The 22,889-nt window shown below is 30.8% G+C and overlaps 1 protein-coding gene across 1 annotated transcript in view; it reads left to right on the forward strand.

Moving 5' to 3' along the window:
* The window catches only part of LOC124535282 (neuropeptide CCHamide-1), a 47,541-nt gene that overhangs the window by 23,897 nt on the left and 755 nt on the right, over nt 1–22,889 (forward strand). Inside the window, exons 3-7 of the mRNA XM_047111444.1 lie at nt 9,668–9,745; nt 14,380–14,415; nt 21,956–22,047; nt 22,281–22,363; nt 22,675–22,780. Of these exons, the coding sequence (XP_046967400.1) occupies nt 9,668–9,745; nt 14,380–14,415; nt 21,956–22,047; nt 22,281–22,363; nt 22,675–22,780 (395 nt within the window). The remainder of the gene's footprint in view (nt 1–9,667; nt 9,746–14,379; nt 14,416–21,955; nt 22,048–22,280; nt 22,364–22,674; nt 22,781–22,889) is intronic.

Here is a 22,889-nt window from a genome sequence, read left to right on the forward strand (position 1 = left end):
GTTTAAATTTGGAACATCTCTGAATGTCATTTTCTTTTTTAAATTTTTTTTCTTCGTAACATATTTTTATATTTTCAACCAGCCATTGCATTTTTTTATTTATGCTTAACAAACAGACATACCTCATACATTTGGTTACATATATATATATATATATAATTTAACCAGCTAAGCTTAAACGACTTAGTTGTGATAAGGTAACATACAGACAACTCTATATATAATTTATAATATTATGCTAATTTGAAAAAGTTTTAAATAAAAGAAATACCAGCACGCTTCGTTATCACAATAACTCGCAGACACTTTATGTACGTCGTTATTTATTATTATCGCCTCGGAGACGCCATGTTTATATACATGGTGTAACTCATAAGTATATACTAACTAGTCGCCCGCGCTAAGTTAGTTCGCTTGCGTTTGAGATTGCTGGTAGTCATGTGTTAGGCGAAGCAGAGTGACAAATTTCATAGAAATTCTCCACCAACCCGCATTAGAACAGCGTGGTGGAATATGTTCCAAACCTTCTCCTCAAAGGGAGAGGAGGCCTTTAGCCTAGCAGTGGGAATTTACAGGCTGTTGTAGTTGTATGTGTTAGGCATAAAAAGTAGCCTATGTCCTATCTTGGAGTTCTTGCTTCATACCAATCATCATTCACCAATCATTTAATCAAATTCCGCGGTTTGATCGTGAAAGAGCGACAGATGGACAAACAGACATTACTTTCTACTTCTTACAGTTACTTTCACATACACACTTCTAGTAAACAAAATCTTAAGCTGCAATCTCCGTTGGGACCAACCAGTCAGTCTATATTAGAAATAAACAAAAATCAAGGAATCGTCTATTACATAAATATTTAAATTGAAAAATGTTCTTTAAAAGTATAGCACTGAAACTTAAAACAAGTATATTTATTTCTTAATAGTGTAATGCTTGAATTTGAATGATTTAAGTTTAAATGATTTATCGGTTGATAAATGATAAAAAAGCGTGGAGTTAATACCTGTTGACTTCCAAGCAGGATATATTAATTTAAATAATTGAGTGACATAACATTGAGTAACTACTGAGTTTCTTGGGGGTTCTTCTCAGTAGAATCTACTTTCCGAACCGATGTTAGCTTCACTTAATTGTAAAATGATTGAAAAGTGCATGTAAAAGCCTACTTGAATAAAGTTTATTTTGATTTTGATCAAATGAACCTCCCATGAGTATGACTTAAGCACTGCATGTAGTGTGAAAAATGCATCACGTAACGTTAAGTCTATTTACCTTTTGATTAAAAGCTCTGGCGCCACTAATATATAGGTTACACTGTCAATACAACAGCATTATCTAATATTCCCACGTAAATTCCACTAAGTATCGATTACAACTCGAACTGAAAAGAGGAGAACATTTTAATGACCGTGACTTCAGTTCTGTAAATGTAATACATCATTTAAAAAAAAAAGAAATCTATTAAAATCTCAGGTCTAAATAACGAATTTTATTTTATATTTTTTATGTTTTGTTTGCTCTTAATTTTAAAAATTTACTAGTATTATTTTCTAGCTCGGTTTTACCTCGAAGCAGAAAGCCCTTCGGTGTTGCAGATGTCCATGGGCAGTGGCAAGCACTTTCCATTAGGTGAACCTCCTGCTCGTTTGCCCCCTATAATATAAAAAGCAAGAACATTTAATCTGTGGTGAAGCGAGCCAGTGTAATTGTGTAACAAGGGGTATAGCATCCCACAAGTAAGTCTCACAGTTGGTGATCACAGTTTACCATCTAGTAGCTGATTTACCAAACTATAAATTGACTATATAATTAAACATTTTTCTATTATAAATCTGTTCCGACTTCAATATATCTACTCGATAATATCGATATATTATTTTTCCTTAAGAAATTGTATGACTTCATTCTCTTCGACGACAAATGGATTAGACTAATATCCATTAGGTTTCTTATTCCTGTGATATTGTATCAAAAAATAGAATCAAATTAGACTCGTAATTCAATTCTGTTTTTTTAATTATAATGGTTATTTTCATTTTGGTTGGTCTAGTTGCTAGATGTGATGCCGCAGATCCTGAAAGCCTGTTCAAAACCCAGCTTAGGCCGATAGGTAGCTATCGGGTTTTTCTGTAGAGAAATGGGTAACCCAAAACTGTTTAAGCAATTTTTCATACATATGTTATGATCTTGTTGTTATCCTGACCATTTTTAGAAAAGCGCACAATTTCAAAGTAACTAAATATTTATAATGTCGTATATTATTGTTATAGTAATGTATAAACTAGAAAACATATTACATGTGCCCGTCACCAGGTAAAGTGGAGGGGCAATATATTTTTTCTATTACAGCAACAATGATTTTGAAATATATGATATGATATGATATACCATGATAAACCAACCTACAAACGAATGTTGGAAATGCCAACTAACAAACGAATACTAGAATTAAAAAATAAACATGTTGTCCTGACCTTTAGCGACCAATTACAAAGTAGATTATCCAACTACACTACAGATACTATAATATACTACAGAAGATATTATTCTGCATAAACACAGGTGCTCTCACACAATGCTATAAGTTGGGAAATCCGACGCAACCAACTTTACTTGCTTTCCTAGATAAAGGAGTGTTCGGGAGAGGCCGCGGACGTGCTGCGAAAGATCCCGTAGCCTCTCCGTTTTCTGTGCTGTGGCGGCCATCGCAAGGGGTTTTAGCGAGTACAATCTCACATAACCCGGCCTCCCCCCCAGGAGTCGGGTATCTATGAAGATTTACCCTGCGTCAACAAAAAAAAAAGATAAAGGAGTGTTAACACTTCCTACTACCAAACTACAGCAACATTACTCAAATTATATCGACAAAAAAACTCAAAAGATATCGACCAAAGGTATGACCCTAATAATTTGGAATCTTTGGTCTTATATTTACTAAACCAATAAGGTTGTTAAATAAATTTACTGTACATTAACTATTATTATAGTTGTTCACACATCTTCGATGAGGGTCTTTCCTCAGTAACTTATTTGACGTGATTTAATTTATATTGTTAACAAAGAACGAAACACACGTACGAAATTATTCCATAATGTTATAAGTTTCTTTAAGTTTGACAGCGCAAATTTCATTAATGTGAAGAAATTCGTTTGACAAACAATTGAGTTAGGACTTTTTGTAACTAGCTTAAATGTTTCGATCACAGGTTAACGCGTGATTTTTCTTTATTGGTTTTATTGTTTTCATTACCCTGTGGAATATTTATTATTGGCAACACTGTTGATTTAAGTATAGCTAGTTTTATGTGGAAGGAAAAATGCGCACTATGTTGTATTTCATGCTATAATCTCTGTGCGATATTTCATTTTGATCCGTTCAGCAAACATGCATCTATCCATTCAAACTTTTAATAAGTACATAGTCATATATGTGTATATATTTTTATATGTTACATTGGAATATAGTATGTTTTTATTCGTATTTCTGATTACAATTTGACTAGTTTGGTAATAAAAACAGATATAAAACCGCAGCTGTTATTTTGAATATCTTTTTCTTTTAACTTATTCAATATTTTTATAATACCTTGATATGTTTATTTATGAATATATGGCTGTTATAATTATATACTTATTATATTAATTATATTGAAGTAATTAAAATATATTTTAGGTTAGTTTTGCCTCCTGTGTGCGTTCTGGAAACTAGTTTCCGTAGTAAAGTATCGCGTATAATGAAAAAATAAATTTAAATAAATTTAAAAAGAAAAAAAGATCTGAGATGGCCCAGTGGTAAGAACGCGTGCATCTTAACCGATGATTGCGGGTTCCAACCCAGGCAAGGACCACTGTATATAATATGTGCTTAATTGCGTTTATAGTTCATCTTATGCTCGGCGGTGAAGGAAAACATCTTGAGGAAACCTGCATGTGTCTAATTTCATCGAAATCCTGCCACATGTGCATTCCACCAACCCGTATTGGAACTGCGTGGTGGAATATGTTACAAACTTTCTCCTTATTAAAGAAGAGGCCCCCTTATGGAAGAAGAGGCCTTATCTCAGCAGTGGGAATTTTACAGGCTGTTACTTTTTTTACTTTTAAATTTAAAAAGTTTTTTTATGACAGTCAATTGGCCCAACTGTTTGTAAGTGGTTATAATTGCGTATAAACATTGGCGCCACATTGGCATATATTATTTTCATAATTTCTTATATAATCAATGCACCACCAACCTTACGAATTAAGATTTTATACCTCTTCTGCCTCAAGAGTACATACAGTTTTAGTCTATATTATTGTATAATACAAGAATAATAAAAAGTCATAAATTATATGTGTTTGCCATTCGTATTAAATCTTGCGTTTAATATACGTCGTTAATATGACAAATGTTTGCTGAAAATTTATTAGACCACATAAAAGCTTGTGACATTTTCTAAGTACGTTGATCTGATGACCAATATATATTAGAAGACTTACTCTATATACCTGGTACACTGATCATCAGATTAAAGAACTATTACAAAAAAAAGCGCCCACTTTCGTTTCAAATTATCTTATTGAAATTTATCATAAAGTTTTCTTATTGCTGTCCTTGCTCTTATGTTCGACGTCTCATACACACACTAAGATATCTTGTAAGCACGAGTGTCACTCATACCAATGCAAATTTAACGTGAAGCGCGTTCTTGTTTAAGCAATATTACATAGCTCGTGAAAATGTTGAGCAAAAATGTTGAAAAACGATTATAAATAATATTTTAAACATTACAGTTAAAAATGTTCTCATAAAAAACATTTAATCCATGGTATTGTATCATTATTATCATGAGACGACTCGCTGTATTAAACAACAAAAATATGTATATTAATTTTTAAAATTTATTAAAAATATATATATTATATAAAAAAAATTAAAAATGCATATATGCATCACTCTGAGTTTCTTTCGCCGGATTTTTCCGGTCCTAGATCTTAAATTCCGAACCGGTGGTAGATTTTTGACTATCAATAAGCAAGTGTAATCACTTCTTTATTGAATAAAGATTTTTGACTTTGAACGTAAAATATTGAATTGATTTCCAATAAAATAAAATTCAATATATGTTATTGATTTACATAAATAAAAACTTAAAATGCCTTTAATATAATCAAAATATTCATATTATTATTATACTAATATAAACAACGAAATATACCCGTCCCTCACTAGTAATAATGGAGAGGAGTCATGACGTAGAAAACCAACACACTATTTCTATTAATGCAACAATGTTATTGAAACGATGAAAAACCAAATAACAAACGAGTGCTAGGAAACAGAATGAAAAAAAAAACGTGGAAAAATTTGTATTAAATTATTAAATGCATTTAAACTTCCAGTCATGTTTATTAATTAGTTTTTATTAATTAACTAAGGTCGTGGACTTCTCGGTAAAGTTGTTGTTAAAGAACTTACGTGTGTGTTGAGGTAGGTCTGAACACGATATGCACAGAGTATCGCAGCGACTAATTGTATTCGTGCTAATTTTTTTTTTAATTTGCACGTAGTTACTAACCAGTATTGTGACACACCTTTATTAATCCTAGAGAAAAATAAATAGTTTTATTTCGAAATACGAATTGCATACTAATGAAAATAAACAAAAGAAAAAGCCCTGAAACTTTTGTTTAAATAAAGAAATTGTTTTTTTTTCTAACAGTCAAAGACTGATTGAATCGTTAACCTTAGTCTATTTTAGTACTAATACGGAGACTATCTACCAAATAACTATATATACGATATTGCTCCGTATATAGCAGTAATTTTTAACAAGAGTTTGGACACGGGTTCATTTCCTAACTTGTTAAAATGTAGTAAAGTTTTACCACTTTTTAAAACTGGAAACAGAAGCGATCCCGGTAATTACAGGCCTATTTCAATACTCCCATCCTTAAGTAAAATTTTCGGAAAAAATATTTTAAATCAACTTCTCGTCCATTTCGGTACAAATGCTATTTTTCATGGTGAGCAATTCGGTTTTAGAAGAGGTCGCTCGACAACTGATGCGGGAATTGCGCTTCTCAAACATATTTACGATGCTTGGGAGAAATCACAGAACGCTATTGGAGTATTCTGTGATTTATCTAAAGCATTCGATTGTGTAGAACACGAAACGCTTCTTTATAAGCTCAAATATTACGGTGTTAAAGGTAAAGCTCTTGATCTCATCGCTTCATATTTAAGTCAAAGAATCCAGCAAGTTTTCATTAATGGAATAAAGTCTTCTGGATCTACGTTAAAAATGGGAGTTCCACAAGGTTCAATTTTGGGTCCCTTTCTATTCCTAGTATATATAAATGATCTTCCTTTCTATGTTAAGGGTATTTGTGATATAGTGTTGTTTGCTGACGATACTTCGCTGATTTTTAAGGTTGACAGGAAAAAAAATGACTATGACGATGTGAACGGTGCATTATCACAGATACACAATTGGTTTACGGTAAATAATTTAGTTTTGAATGCTCAAAAAACAAAATGTGTAGTTTTTACCCTACCTAATGTTAGCAAGCAAAATTATAATATCTTTAAATGGTGACCGTCTTGAAGTAGCTGATACTACGGTGTTTTTAGGAATAGAATTGGATTCCAGACTTCAGTGGACTTCTCATTTATCATCCCTAACAGGAAGACTCAGCTCCGCAACATACGCGGTTAGAAAAGTTAGACAACTAACTGATATTGATACCGCTCGTTTAGTTTATTTTGGTTATTTTCACAGTATTATGTTATATGGCATATTACTTTGGGGTAACGCTGCAGATATTGAATCTGTCTTTATTTTACAAAAGAGAACAATTCGGTTTATTTATAATCTTGGAGCTAGAGACTCTCTTCGGGATGTTTTTAACAGAGTAGGAATACTTACTGTTGCGTCGCAATATATTTACAACAATATCATGTATATTCACAGTAACATTGATCACTTTGATAAAATCAGTGATAATCATTGTATATGCACTAGAAGTAAGGATAAACTTATAACGCCAAGTTTCCGACTCCGCAAAGTCAATAGATCCTTCTTGGGGCAAGGTATCCGTTTCTATAATAAAATTCCGCAGAAATTTTTAACTTTGCCGTTTAGTAAATTCAAATCGTTTGTTAAAAATACATTGGTAGAAAAAGCATACTATTCGATACAAGATTTTGTAGATGATAAAAAAGCGTGGAGTTAATACCTGTTGACTTCCAAGCAGGATACATTAATTGAAATAATTGTATTTAATTAACATGACGCTGTATTTTTTAAATGTTAAAAAAGAGTAACTACTGAGTTTCTTGCCGGTTCTTCTCGGTAGAATCTACTTTCCGAATCGACGGTAGCTTCACTTAATTGTAAAATGACGATTCAAAAGTGCTTATAAAAGCCTACTTGAATAAAGTTTATTTTGATTTTGATTTTGAACTATTATGATATAATAAATGTGAAAGTTACTCTGTCTTCATGTCTGTTTGTCTGTTGCTTTTCAACGGCTAAAGCACTGAACTAAATTGGATAAAATTAGCTATGGAAGTAAGCTTAAACTCCAAGAAGAGACAAAAGCAATTTCTTTATGCCCAATACTTTCTAAAATACACAAGTGTCACAGCAGATAACAAGTAGTAACTTCCAAAACATAAATTCAATAAAATATTGTGATCTGGTGAGCCAGCGTGATTTTAATTGTAACTTTTAATTGCAATGTCGGGTGTATTTCTACCTTAACTATTTTACGTGGGCTGCAACTATATCTGACATTTCAAAATTTTAAAATTTAATACGATGGTTGGGTTTATGTCATTTCTGGCATTCCTGAAAGCCATATATGTTAGTCTCAGACATTCGTCCCTACCATAGAATACCACTGGACTTTGTACGCATTGACCTACCTACTACTGATTATTCGTTTCATAGTCATATAATGTATATGACTTAAATAGCATTATTAAATTGTAATATTCTTAAGTCTACCTTTATGTGGAACTCTGTCTTCAAAAATCGATGCTTCTTTCTTATGGCGTCGATATGCCGACGGCTCACTTCTTACATAACCAAAAATGCCTCCGTGGAACTAAAATTTTACAGTCCATATGACTTCAATTACGCTGTCTCTTTCACCCTTCAAACTGGACTATATTAACACTAAGTATAACTGCCTGGCAGTAGAAATAAAGCAGTGGTACCTCCCGAGGCGGGTTTGCAAAAAGCCCTACCACATAACAAATAACCTTAATTTTCTATCTAGATGAAGTTTCTATTGTCCAAATAATTCATTTAAAATTTTCAGTAATATGCAATGTACATGAACATAATAATATACTTTTATAGGGTAGAACCTCAATGATTTGAACTAATCTTGACCAAGACTGGTTAAGATAATCGAAGTGAGGGTCCTTGGTTACAAGATATAAAACAACAAATAGTACAGTCAAAATTTTAAATTGTATTATAAAACATTTAAAAAAATCACATGCAATTTTTATATAAAACGACGCCAACGTTCGGATAATTAACAATGCATTCGCATAAAATAAGTCAGCGTTCGGATAATTGACAGTTCATATAAAAGAGGTTCTACTGTATAAAAAAATGTTATTCAACAAATAAAATGTCCACAAATACAAGGTGAACGATCCCACGTTTCAAATGCAATTTGTATCATCGTAAAGTGATGGCTATTACACTTTCCGTGTAATCGGCTTGAAAATAATTCGAGAAGGCAATTTTCCCAATACAAGCTCAATAAGCATTTAAAACGATGTTACACTGCAGGACGCCCATCTTTATTTGCTAAAAGCGTAACAGTATTGTTCTCATCACAATTGTACTTTATAATTGGACTCACTATTTTTAAATGTTCTTTAAATCTTCAATATTTCAAATTAATTCTGGCATTATATATTTGGCACAAGTCTTTTTTTATTTTTTATTGTTTTACTAATACTGGCATAAACATAATTCATCATAATCCTACAACGCTAAGGAATAATGTAGATTTATACCTTAAAAAAATTACATAATGTACGTTTCTATTTCAATATATATTTTTATTTGGACCCGTGCGAAGCCGGAGGAGAGAGAGAAGAGGTAGTTTTAAATGTAAAATACGAGATTTATAATAAATATAGAATGTCATTGACCTTTATTTTTTTTAATATAGCTTAATGATAATAGCTGTGACGGCAACATTTGATAACAGCGTAACCTTTGAACATGTTCATAAATGAACAGATTCAATATTAACACAATTTATACGGATTTATATAATCCTTGCTGGATTAGAGTCGGCATTACCGTCACAATACTGAGCATATTAAACAGGCCAATTCAATTTAATCCCTTCATATTTTGATATAACCTAACCTAACAAAATTCGTATTTAAAGATAATAAAGTAAATATCAGAAATTCATGTTCTTAATTTAAATAAAAAATAAACTTACACAGACCTACATAAAAACACGCCTCCCATAACATTATACCTCCATCAATTTTCAAATTTTTAAAAATAGAATATGAATCATTATGTGATATCCTGTTTACCTAACATTGATTTGTGATGATTTAAAAAAAGAATATATTCGATTTAGCGAATTTCCAACCAAATTTAAAATGTTAATTAATTATCTATCTAATCCACAGAGCAGAGAATTAACAGTAGAGGTAGCAAGGCATCGAATCTTATTCAGAAAGTCAACGGGTGGCGCAGCCAACGCGGAGGTATGGCTTCGTACTTCAACACGTGGCTCAAACTTGCTTGTAGATAGAATTTCAGACACTAGTCATATATAATTATCGATTACACTGTAAGCTTATATAATCACTAATAGTTAGTTACTGCACATTTGATGTTAACTTAAGTTGGAGTGGCGCAGTGGGTAGAACAAGAATAATGCCGTTTCAATACAAGCAAGTTACTCAGCCTAGATAAACTTGCATTAGAAGAAACTCTCAATCTTCACTTTAAGAGGACGCTTAAACAACAACGACTTTTATTAATATGTCAGCAACATATGTTATTAATTTAATAACAGTTGTTCAAATGCAAATAAAAGTGAACTCATCATTTAAATAGTTTAACTGAGTAGGTTACTACATCAGATATTCTACCGCAAAACAGCAGAACTTGTATTGTTGTTACTGATTGACAACGATCACTAATATTACAGAGGATATATTTGATTTTTGAGCCATGTGGAGCAGTATGATACAAGCATGTGCTTTGCTGTAAATAAGATTCAATGCACCGTAGTAAATAAATCACACTAACGCTACCTCTGTTGAAAACTACTCTGCACCTGTAGTTAACGGCTTAACAAGGTAGTCAAATAGAAATTATCATTTTATAAAAAGCACCCGGCCATTTATTACTGTGCATGTATGCATAATTGTTATGTTTTCCATTGAAACAGTTTAGCCTTGTTAAATTATTTCGCGGAAGTTTTTACATTATTTATTAATTCAAGTGCACTGTCAAGGCTGATAATTTATTACATTTAATTAATATTAAAAATGAGATTATTATTTTTTTTTTGTTTTCTTAAAATGTTTTTAAAATAAATTTCGAAATTCTGTTCTTATTTTGAAAATATTTAAAAAAATTTTTAAGTTTTACGAACAGACAATTTTCATTTTATTATGTTATCTGTGTAAAGAAAATTTGTTCTCTCAAATTTCAGATCTTCATCATCTTATGATTTAAAAAAAATGAAAAACTAGTACGGATTCGTCTCCAATACAAACGCTATGTATACCGATATCCGCACATTTTGTTTTTTATTCTATAATCAAAGTGCCTTGCAGCAATTTCAAATAAAAACTTAATACTATTAAACTTATTGAAAAAATTCAAAAACAGAATCTTGCGAAGATTATTTCAACTATACTTATCGAGTCTGCACTATCTACCTCAGACAATACTAGATTTTTACAATCAACAAGCGCGTAACGCTTCAAGTGTAGCTCGTACCACTTTATGTAGGTGAAAGCCAGTGCTTTTTAACCAATGTTGTACAAACATTCGCCAACAGTTACCAACCACACTTATTCTACCTCCAAACACCAATGCTTGAAAATGTTGTGTTCCAATTTTAAAAGTGAATGAGTGGCAAAGGTGACATAACATATTGGTTCCCAAGGTTGGCGACGGATTGGCGATTTAAGGAATGGCTTATATTCCCTATAGCATCAATATCGCAATATTTATTTAAATAAATATTTAAGTATGTATGATTTTTTATTAGAAGAAAAACACTTCATGGGAATAGTGATGGAATTCAAATGTTGTTGTCTAAATGATTTTTAATGATTTTGTCTTTTTACCTAATAATGGCCAATAAGTGTTCTTATCGGTTGACAACTCATTTATTAAGTAAAGTGCAGTCGGGCGCTGACATGCAATCTAAACATTAATATCTTAAGTGACGGCTCGTTAGAAACTATTTATTTATTGTTTTTTTTTTTTTATAAGAAGTCAAAAAGTTTTTATATAATTATTTTTTTTTATTTAGAATTTCTTACACACTCGTTATTTTAAAATGATATAAAACTATAAAATCAATATTAAAATATACGTAATCAAGTATACTTTTACACTGTACACTGTACACCTGTAAACTGAACCATCATTTTACAGAACTTTATTAAAAGTAAAGCAAGACACACAGTAATTAATCTTTTCCATTATTACATAACATTATGTACTCATACATTACTTATAGTTGTAGATATCATAACACATTTAAGTTTCAATAAAACTGTTATGAATAAAGTTTGTTTCAACATGAAACAGCTCGAAAAAAATGAAATAAAATAAAAATCCCATAAAACTAATTGGATTGATAATCAAAATGAGTTATACACATATTATATAAAACAGAAAAATTGGTGAAATTTATGTACATATTTTGTAATCGTTTTAGAAGAAAAACTATGACATGACTATTACACAAAATATTTACACTTTATTGCATACGAATTCAATCCTAGAATTAAAAAATAAGTTAAAATTATTTTAGTAGCAATGGTCAGAATATTTTATTCTAATACTAAATTTATCACACGACACAAACGTGTTTAGGATATATTAAGGATACAAACAAAGGAAGTCAATATAAATTATGTCACATTAAAACTATTCTGAGATGCAATTGAATTCCCACAAAGAAATTATATTCATACAAATTTACGCCTGGGAAATCATTCAAATGTCTGTGAGAAAGCGTTCGAAATTCGAAAATTTTGCTTTATAAAACTATTATAAACAGATTTCATTTAAATCTTGAATAAATGTTGCTATAATTAGATTTGCTTCGAAATTCAAATGAACAATTCTGCGTGGAGTTTTTATTGCACTGATAGTTTAATTGTGTTTATAAAGAAGTGTTTTGAATTTCGAATTGATGTTTCTAATTCTTGAAACAGAAATATTTTTTTATTTTTTCTTTTGTTTTCCTTGTAGATCTTACTGTTTTTTTTCTTAAGCGCTAACATTGCTAAACATGTTTTATATATAACTGATATGTACCAATAAATAATAATGATATATATATAGTATGCTTGAACAGAATAACTAAATTATAATAAACATACAATTATTTTTTGTTCCATTTTATTAATATTACAATTGTGAGGTTGAAATAAAATAACAATTGACAAAAATCTCCTATTTGCTTTAAATTGGAGACAGCCAATTTATATAATTTATATATATATATATAATTATATATATATATATATATATATATATATATATATATATATATATATATATATATATATATAATATTATATATATATATAATTTTATTTTTGGCGGGAAAACATTTTGATAATGTTACAGCACAAATAAGTATTTTTAACATATATTGTAGAGACTTATATACGATGAAATCTACTTATCTATATACATTTGTACAAGTATACATTTTTTGTTGTTGTAAGTAAAGTATATAAATTAAAAATATTTAATAATACTATTAATTTATAAACATAATTAAAATGTATTAATTTTTTTCTGAAAAACAGATTAGAGTGGCTTCACTTAATTGTTAAATGACGATTCAAAAGTGCTTGTAAAAGCCCACTTGAATAAAGTATATTTTGATTTTGATTTTCAATAAAATAGTAAATACTCTTTACAAATGTTATATAACATAATACATTTTAGCACAGTGCTCGGTAACAATAACCCGTTCGGTTTCTCGTGGACTCGGGTCAACTAAGTTACTATCATTAGGCTGGTTATAGAAGGTACATTACGCAGACACTCCCGTAGTGCATCTAGCTATGACAGCTTTACGAGGTACTGTAGGCCAATGCACTATACATTCTATGTCTTGAGTACTAGTACTTTGTGCGTCGCCTTTATCTGATAATACCTTTTACGATTACCATTAAATGATATTGAATTTTTATTTTTGTGTTCCATTTTTAAATTTATTTTGATAATTGAACTAAAGGATTCGTTATAGCGTTTCCCTGCGATTAATTATTGTAGGGTAATGAATTTAATGCGACCGCAGTTTTAAATGTTCATAATTGATTTGATGATTATTTTTTATTGGATTTTTTATACTTATAAATAGATATCTTGTTAAGGTTTTTCGAAATCCATTTTTATACGAGTTTCCACAAATATAAATTAATACATATACATTATTTTCCATTGGTAATACATTGTTCTGGTACCATCTAGTTAACAATGATTTATCATTTATCCAATCAACAAAGATCAATGATAAAATTGAAAAAAAATTAACATAGATAAATTAGGATCTTATCTATAATCAGTTTCGTAATTATATATGTATCTTATGACATAATTTATTCTGTCTTTATTTCATAGTTAATTTTTTTCCAATGACGGCTTCCAATCTGTGACCAACACTGATACAGCTGCCGTTCTATATACTTCAATCCAGTCATTCTTTTAAGTGTCATATACAAACACTCCCTTACTATAAACAATACATGACATCTCCGGTATATATTATATGTCACCGTAAAATTGTAAATACCGTTAGATTATAATCTATCTCGCACAATTGTGAACTGTCGTTACATTTTGAACATTTATTCAACTTACAATAAGACATTATACATTCTCGATCGATAAGTCACGGATAGAATTTTTAAAATTAAAAAAAAAACTTACTTCGATAGATTATAAACTACCAAATAACAATGCGTTAAATTGTAAACATTATGTTACAGTTCGCAATCTCACGAAATAGATTATAATCAAAGGCTGTTTACAATTTTAAGATGACGTTTATATCTTTGTTAATTTAATTGTATGATGACATTTGTAAGCCATTATAATTAATGTAATGTAATCATTTATCGCATTTCAGGTTCCTGTCTCAGCTATGGACACTCTTGCTGGGGAGGTGAGTAAAGAGATTAGTATACATCTTTGGCCTGGTGGTTAATTATCTAATTTACAATTTGTATTTAAATGTAAAGATTTAAAAGTAAAGTAAAAAAGTAACGTAGCAGCCTGTACATTTCCCACTGCTGAGATAAGGCCCCCTCTTCCATTAAGGAGAGGGTTTGGAACATATTCCACCACGCTATTCCAAATTGGGGGGTGCGAGAATGCACATGTGGCAGAATTTCGATGAAATCAGACACATGCAGGCTTCCTCACGATGTTTTCCTTCACCGCCGAGCACGAGATGAATTATAAACACAAATTAAGCACATATATATAGTGGTGCTTGCCTGGGTTTGAACCCGCAATCATCAGTTAAGATGCACGCGTTCTAACCACTGGGACATCTCAGTTCTCTTGTATCTCTTATATCTTGTGTCTTTACTAAATCAAATTTCGAGATTCTAACACTATGTTTATTATGTTGGTTTAGTGGAACGTTATAAATCCTATCCCGTAGTTCTGGATTTAAAACGGGAATAAAAGTAATTGGTTCTGTCGAAATATTCTCAATACATAAGTGAAGTATGAAAGCGGTCGTCCCTGGGACTCCTTTCGGTAGTATCGGATTTGACGTCCTGTCAGATTATCAAAGTGTGCCAGTGTTGTAATACACTTGTGCACTAAATATTTTGCGTCATTAATTGGTCGCCCAACAGATTGGTCATTAAAAGCAAATAGTTGGTCTCATATGATGAGTACCAGTATATTCGAAAATTTGTCTGTAGTGTACACAGATCTGTAATAATATAATAAATGTTATTGGACTTATATTGTATATGGATATATATATTGTGTGTATTTATGTACCTGCCCCTCGAGTGACACACATCGCAGGAAAGCGCGGGAATATAAAATATATGATTTGGGCGCGGGTGAAGACAGTGTGTATGCACGGCGATAGGATATTTAAATATAATATATATATTTATATGTAACTTGTAAATCGATCTTACAATCATATATGTGATTACAGTGTCCATTACAAAATATCATATTGCACACGTCACAGCTTGTAAAGGTAAGAAGTTATAAAAGTCCTTATCATTCTAAAGGATAAAATAATTAAATCAGGGATTCGGGTTTTAGAATTGAGCATAATGAGAACGCAGAATAAAAACTTCTTTCATTTGAAATAACTTTCAAAATGTTTTAAAACAAGTTTCACTTGACTTTGATACTTATATGTATATAACATAAGTATAGAAATTGAATTAAATAATTCATCCATCTATATACAAATCTTTTAAATAAATAAATATTGGACAACATCACAAACATTACTCTGCTTCCCAATCTTAAAGCTAAAGAACTTGTGTTATGGAAAATCAGAAGTAAGGACGGTACCACCAACACCCAGACCCAAAACAACATAGAAAAACTAATCAACTTTCTACGTCGTCTCGGCCGGGAATCGAACCTGGAACCTCAGAGTGGCGTACCAATGAAAACCAGTGTACACTCTACTCGACCACGAGCTTCGTCAAACTTTTGTTTAAACAGTTTTTTTTTGTTTGATGTGTTTAATGTTGCATTATATTGATTTTACAAATATCAGCGTTTATAATGCCGACGGTACACATAAATGAAAAACCATTCGTTTATCAGCATATTATATCCTTAATATAAGCCAGTTTAATCCAGCGACGAGTAATAATAAAAGCTTCATGTCGCGCATTTGACGAAGTCACATATTCGTCGATTACTTGCATATTTTCGTAAAGATTCATTAATATTTAATTAAGAAATAATAGCCCAAACAAAGGTGTTACTTTTTTTAAAATCGAAGATTCTCTGTCAATTTTTTTTTTAGTTATTTCATTTCATTGTACTAGGAAAAAATCAGTATTAAAAGGATTCGTAAGTAAGAAAGTATTTCGAGCAGATAAATCAAAAATGTAATGTACATGTTCAGTTAATAACAATTGTCAAAGTAAGTTTAACTAACTTTAAAAACACATTTTAAAAGTTCAAGTATCAAAACAAAGTATTACACTTAACTTTAAAAACATCTTACCACAAATAATATAATAATCCTTACAAATTAAATAACAATGAATGATTATTACAATTCGAATTAGGTCAACCATGTCCGCAATGATATCTGTACAGTCTTTAAAGACAAAAAAAACCGGATTTTTTTTCGAATAACTTTTCGTAAAAAATAATTATTTTTCGATAATTTTAAAAATCAATTTTTGGATTATCACTATACATCTCTCCACCAATTTTCGTGGCAATCGTGTGCAGAAACGGCAGAGAATGAGCCAGGATAGACAGAACGAAACTATAAGGGTTCCTAGTAGACTACAGAACCCTAAAAATTAATAAAAAAAGTAATTTCCATTGTTACGTTTTTGAAGATATCACTGTAAAACACTGAACTCATTTTGATGACATTTATTATGGAGAGAGCTGCTTGAATTTCAAGAATTAATGATATTTAATTTAAATTGATCGTTGCAAAATCAAAATCAAAATCAAAATAAACTTTATTCAAGTAGGCTTTTATAAGCACTTTTGAATCGTCATTTTACAATTAAGTGAAGCTACCACCGGTTCGGAAAGTAGATTCTACCGAGAAGAACCGGCAAGAAACTCAGTAGTTACTCTTTTTTAACATTTAAAAAATACAACGTCATGTTAATTAAATACAATTATTTCAATTAATGTATCCTGCTTGGATGTCAACAGGTATTAACTCCACGCTTTTTTATCATCTACAAAATCTTGTATCGAATAGTATGCTTTTTCTACCAATGTATTTTTAACAAACGATTTGAATTTACTAAACGGCAAAGTTAAAAATTTCTGCGGAATTTTATTATAGAAACGGATACCTTGCCCCAAGAAGGATCTATTGACTTTGCGGAGTCGGAAACTTGGCGTTATAAGTTTATCCTTACTTCTAGTGCATATACAATGATTATCACTGATTTTATCAAAGTGATCAATGTTACTGTGAATATACATGATATTGTTGTAAATATATTGCGACGCAACAGTAAGTATTCCTACTCTGTTAAAAACATCCCGAAGAGAGTCTCTAGCTCCAAGATTATAAATAAACCGAATTGCTCTCTTTTGTAAAATAAAGACAGATTCAATATCTGCAGCGTTACCCCAAAGTAATATGCCATATGACATAATACTGTGAAAATAACCAAAATAAACTAAACGAGCGGTATCAATATCAGTTAGTTGTCTAACTTTTCTAACCGCGTATGTTGCGGAGCTGAGTCTTCCTGTTAGGGATGATAAATGAGAGGTCCACTGAAGTCTGGAATCCAATTCCATTCCTAAAAACACCGTAGTATCAGCTACTTCAAGACGGTCACCATTTAAAGATATATTATAATTTTGCTTGCTAACATTAGGTAGGGTAAAAACTACACATTTTGTTTTTTGAGCATTCAAAACTAAATTATTTACTGTAAACCAATTGTGTATCTGTGATAATGCACCGTTCACATCGTCATAGTCATTTTTTTTCCTGTCAACCTTAAAAATCAGCGAAGTATCGTCAGCAAACAACACTATATCACAAATACCCTTAACATAGAAAGGAAGATCATTTATATATACTAGGAATAGAAAGGGACCCAAAATTGAACCTTGTGGAACTCCCATTTTTAACGTAGATCCAGAAGACTTTATTCCATTAATGAAAACTTGCTGGATTCTTTGACTTAAATATGAAGCGATGAGATCAAGAGCTTTACCTTTAACACCGTAATATTTGAGCTTATAAAGAAGCGTTTCGTGTTCTACACAATCGAATGCTTTAGATAAATCACAGAATACTCCAATAGCGTTCTGTGATTTCTCCCAAGCATCGTAAATATGTTTGAGAAGCGCAATTCCCGCATCAGTTGTCGAGCGACCTCTTCTAAAACCGAATTGCTCACCATGAAAAATAGCATTTGTACCGAAATGGACGAGAAGTTGATTTAAAATAATTTTTTCGAAAATTTTACTTAAGGATGGGAGTATTGAAATAGGCCTGTAATTACCGGGATCGCTTCTGTTTCCAGTTTTAAAAAGTGGTAAAACTTTACTACATTTTAACAAGTTAGGAAATGAACCCGTGTCCAAACTCTTGTTAAAAATTACTGCTATATACGGAGCAATATCGTATATGATGTTATTAAAAAATTTTACCGAAATGCCCCATATGTCGTTAGTTTTTTTAATATTTATAGTTTTAAATACTTTTATGACATCTATTGCAGAAACCGTTTCAAATGAAAAATCAATAACGCATTTAGAAACACTATTATTTAATAACCTAGCTGCATTTGATGTAGATGATTTTAAATGAAATGTTATTTTATGGGGTACTGCATAAATAAAACGTTTATTGCTATGTATAAAGTAATCAGTTCAAAATCCCACAACTGACAAAGGCCTTCTCTATTTTGAGAAGAAGTTTTGGAGCTTACTACAACGTAGACGAAACAAATTCTTATACACCACGTTCAGGCTCAAAGTTTTGCTTCACCGTTCAGCACGAGACGAATTACAAATACATATTAAGCACAAGAATTAAATAGTGCTTGCATTGGCTTAAACTCAACATCAAATAACCCAAGACGCGAATTTTAATTTCATCACAATTTCTAAGGAAACTTGTTCGGTTTAGGTAAAAACTAGTAGTCGCCTCGGCAAAATAATTAACCTATGTCCTTTCGTGGAGTTCGAGTTTGCTTCATACCAAATTTCATCAAATTCGGCTCAGTAGTTTGGTCGTGAAAAAACGACAGACTGTAGGGATTCGATCGACTCGTGTTTAATAAAAGACGTCCATCGCTTGCAAATGCTGGTTTATTACTCCCTAAATCACTTACAACTAAGAACTTATATTGTTACACTACTACAAGACAGACAGACAGACAGAGTTACTTTCACATTCATTTATAATATTAATAAAAAAAAAATTCAAATTTTAATGCGCCATCATTTGTTCCATTAACAAAAACATACAGTTTAAACAAAACCGCATGTAATTAATCGATTGTCATAAACAAGAGATACGAGTATTTCAAACTGTTGTATACGATTCTGTATTTTTATTACAAGCCGCTATTATTGACTTGGTGATTTTTATCAAAGCTACATTAAGCCCTTAATACGTCGACGTCCGATGCACCTGTGTCATTCTACAACGTTTTTCCCATACAACTTACCTTGTAGTTAACTAACGTGATGTTACACGAACTCAATTTAATACGTATTGTTGAACGCTTCGCTCAATCTTTTGTTTTTGGTCGTCCGGCGCTTGGCAAAAAAACAGCGTAGACATACGCTGTTTTTTTGTTCCTTAGAGTTCAAGCTTTCTTTATAAACATCGTAGGAAATTTATCTTGCTGGGTTTGGTTTGCGTCTTATAAGCAACGAACAGTCAGTTACTTTCCCATTTGTAAAATAAGAAGAGTTTAGGACATACTATTTTTAATTAAGTAGTATTTGTAAATACGGATGAAAGATATTTAAAAAATAAAATCGGATATATTTAATACGAATAAAATGCAAGATTCAAGTTGTATTTTATTGTGTGCTGGTTTATGTAAACTGAATTGCAAAATTAAGTTGAAATATTTCAAACAAATCAACTAACAGACGAATTTTAATTAAAAATCTATTTAATGACTCATTAATTCAATTTCGCAAAAAAATTAAAAAGATACTTAAACTACCCTAAGCAAATATTACTACTAGTTCAGATTTTTGTATCGTATAGTTTTTTCGTTTGTATAGTATATGTAGATTTTTCGTTTTTTTTTTTAAATTAAGTAAGGTCTCCGTTACTTAAGGTGATTGTTCTTTTTCCCTATATATTTTTTTCTCTTTATTGTTTTACTTAAGATTTATATTTTACATAGTCTAACTGATTTTAAATATTTTAAGCACATAGTCTATAAGTTTTTAAATAAGCATGCAGTGTTTATCTATAATTAGTTGTACAATTGCGTTTGATATTTTTTCTATTTTAATTGTACCTACAGTAAGTTTTATATTGTAACAACTGTTGATAAACCTAAATAAATAAATAAAATAAAATATTTAATAATATATGAAAAGTCTTTATCGAGATATGGATTATACTTACAGCATATGCACATAACTGTAGTCTCTTACTATTGCTACTAATACTAACATTTTGAAATTCGAATAAATAGAATATAATAGAGATGGAATTTAGGTAAATATTATATAAAAGTTTTTTTTTTTTAATTAAATCAAATTATTTAATGACAGGCAGGTATGTATTATAATCAAAGACAGTTTAAGGTGTCATTCTAATCCCATCTGTCAAAAAACATGATATGAAATTTAATTGAGAATTAACGTCGACACGTCAACGAAACGATTAGATGAATATTAAAACACCAGGGATCTAATATATTAGATCTCTAGGCATTAAATGTAACAGCTGATATTTTAATAGCGCACAATGTGCTGTTAAAATCTTTAAATAATTTAAATCAACAAAAGTGACTGTCACCGTTCAAATTTAATGTTATTGTTTGATTAATTTATAATTATTTAACTTTAAATAAAAAATGAGTTTCATGTATAAAAAAAAACGATTATAATTTCACTACATAGTACAAAACAAAGTCGCTTACCGCCCTATCTATACTTAGATCTTTAAAAACATTTTGATGCGGGTCACTTTAATACATAAATTGATTCAAGAGAAAGGTTTATATGCATAACACATGCATAATATAGTAGAAATACAGATTATTTTACGTCCTAAAGTGATTTCGTAAGACGCGATTTGTATTGTCTAAATACTAAAATACTGTGAACGTTGTACGACATTCTGTAATATAATCGTATTTAGCATCGGCATTTCACCCGTGCGAATCCAGGGCGGGTTGCTAGTTACTATTTTAATATAAGTATTACAAGGAATTATATTATAGTTTGTGCGAAGTAGAAAGCAGTGCCATGAAAGAACATGGTGTCGTTTCCTGTCACGGCATACGAGTTAAATTAAAACATTAAAAGAAGCCTTTTGTAACAACAGTTATGACGTGCATTATAATTATTTTGATGAGTTAATTAATTTCTATTTTCCTTGTAGTACCAATTTGTGCAATCTTCTTACCTGCAAAACAATAGATAGCCAATTAATAGAAAGAAAGATTTAAGCACCATAATGTTACATTTCGGAAATGAGGTTTATCGCTTAAGTAATAAACCTCGTTTTCCAAAAGTACTATTATCATGTTCTGGGTTTATAAATTGTCCGATATCATGGACATTTTAACCGAATAGTGAAGGGTCAAACCAGGAGAACCGCACCAGTTTTTATGTGCTGAATTTGTGCTAATAATTAACAACATTATGGCATAATATGTGCATGAAAGAGCTATGTGCAATTTGTTACTTTGGTGCAGCGGAGAAATATGTCCCTAACCTCTCTCCTTAGAATAAATATAGGCCTTTGATTATATATGTAATATGTTTTTAATAATATATTGCAGCCCACGGAAAGCGCTCAGGCAAGGCCCCGGCGTCTGCTCCTGACTGGTACATCACTAGAATCCTGCGTCGTATGGCAGCTAACAGCGAACTGGTGAGTAAAAGAGGCATATTTTTATTAAACTTAATATTATCTTATAACAATAAAGTACATATATTTTTTTTCTTATAAACAAGACGTTCATTACTCCATATTCATAATTGCTTCGAATACGAACATTATAAACATAAACGTAATACTATCAACAATATTAATGTCTTAATAATTTATATTAAAATGAAATACTAGTTTGAAATTTAGTGATAAAGCGCTATCTATTATTTCAGAATCGTGCCCAAAATCTTGACGGTCCGAACGAAAGCGACATCTACCGGGTGGATGATGATGTTCCCTCATCCAATAAGTTAATGTAAGTAACTTTCGACGTAGTTCAGATGTCCATTGATAGATGGTGCTACTTGTATTATTTTATGTGATTGAGAATTAGTTGGATAAAACTAAACGATTATGGCTTAGCACTTCGAATTTTTGAACATCAATAGTTATCTTTATTGTAATATGTTAAAAATCGAATACCATTCGTGCACAAAAATATTGTAAAGGTTAGAATAATTGTGAATAAAATCTCCAAAAATAGTTTTATTATTATATTAAAAAAACAAAAATGTTTAATGACAAGGAAAAAATATTTGTAAGACATATTCCGGAATTAAATTTCAGGAGCGATTCTGAAGAGGTACCCATCGCTATTGCTACGAGAGGTGCTGAAGCTAAACCAATGCTGGATGACGACATGCTGTCCAGAATAAAGATTTGGCAAATCATGGTAAGACGTATATTTGAAAAAAGAACACAATGTCAGAACATAAATATCAGGTTTAAAATCGTTCACATATCTCCATTTTTAATTTTAAAAAAAGAACACGAGTACATTT

The sequence above is a fragment of the Vanessa cardui genome, chromosome 14 (assembly GCF_905220365.1).
Source record: "Vanessa cardui chromosome 14, ilVanCard2.1, whole genome shotgun sequence".
Taxonomy (NCBI): domain Eukaryota; kingdom Metazoa; phylum Arthropoda; class Insecta; order Lepidoptera; family Nymphalidae; genus Vanessa; species Vanessa cardui.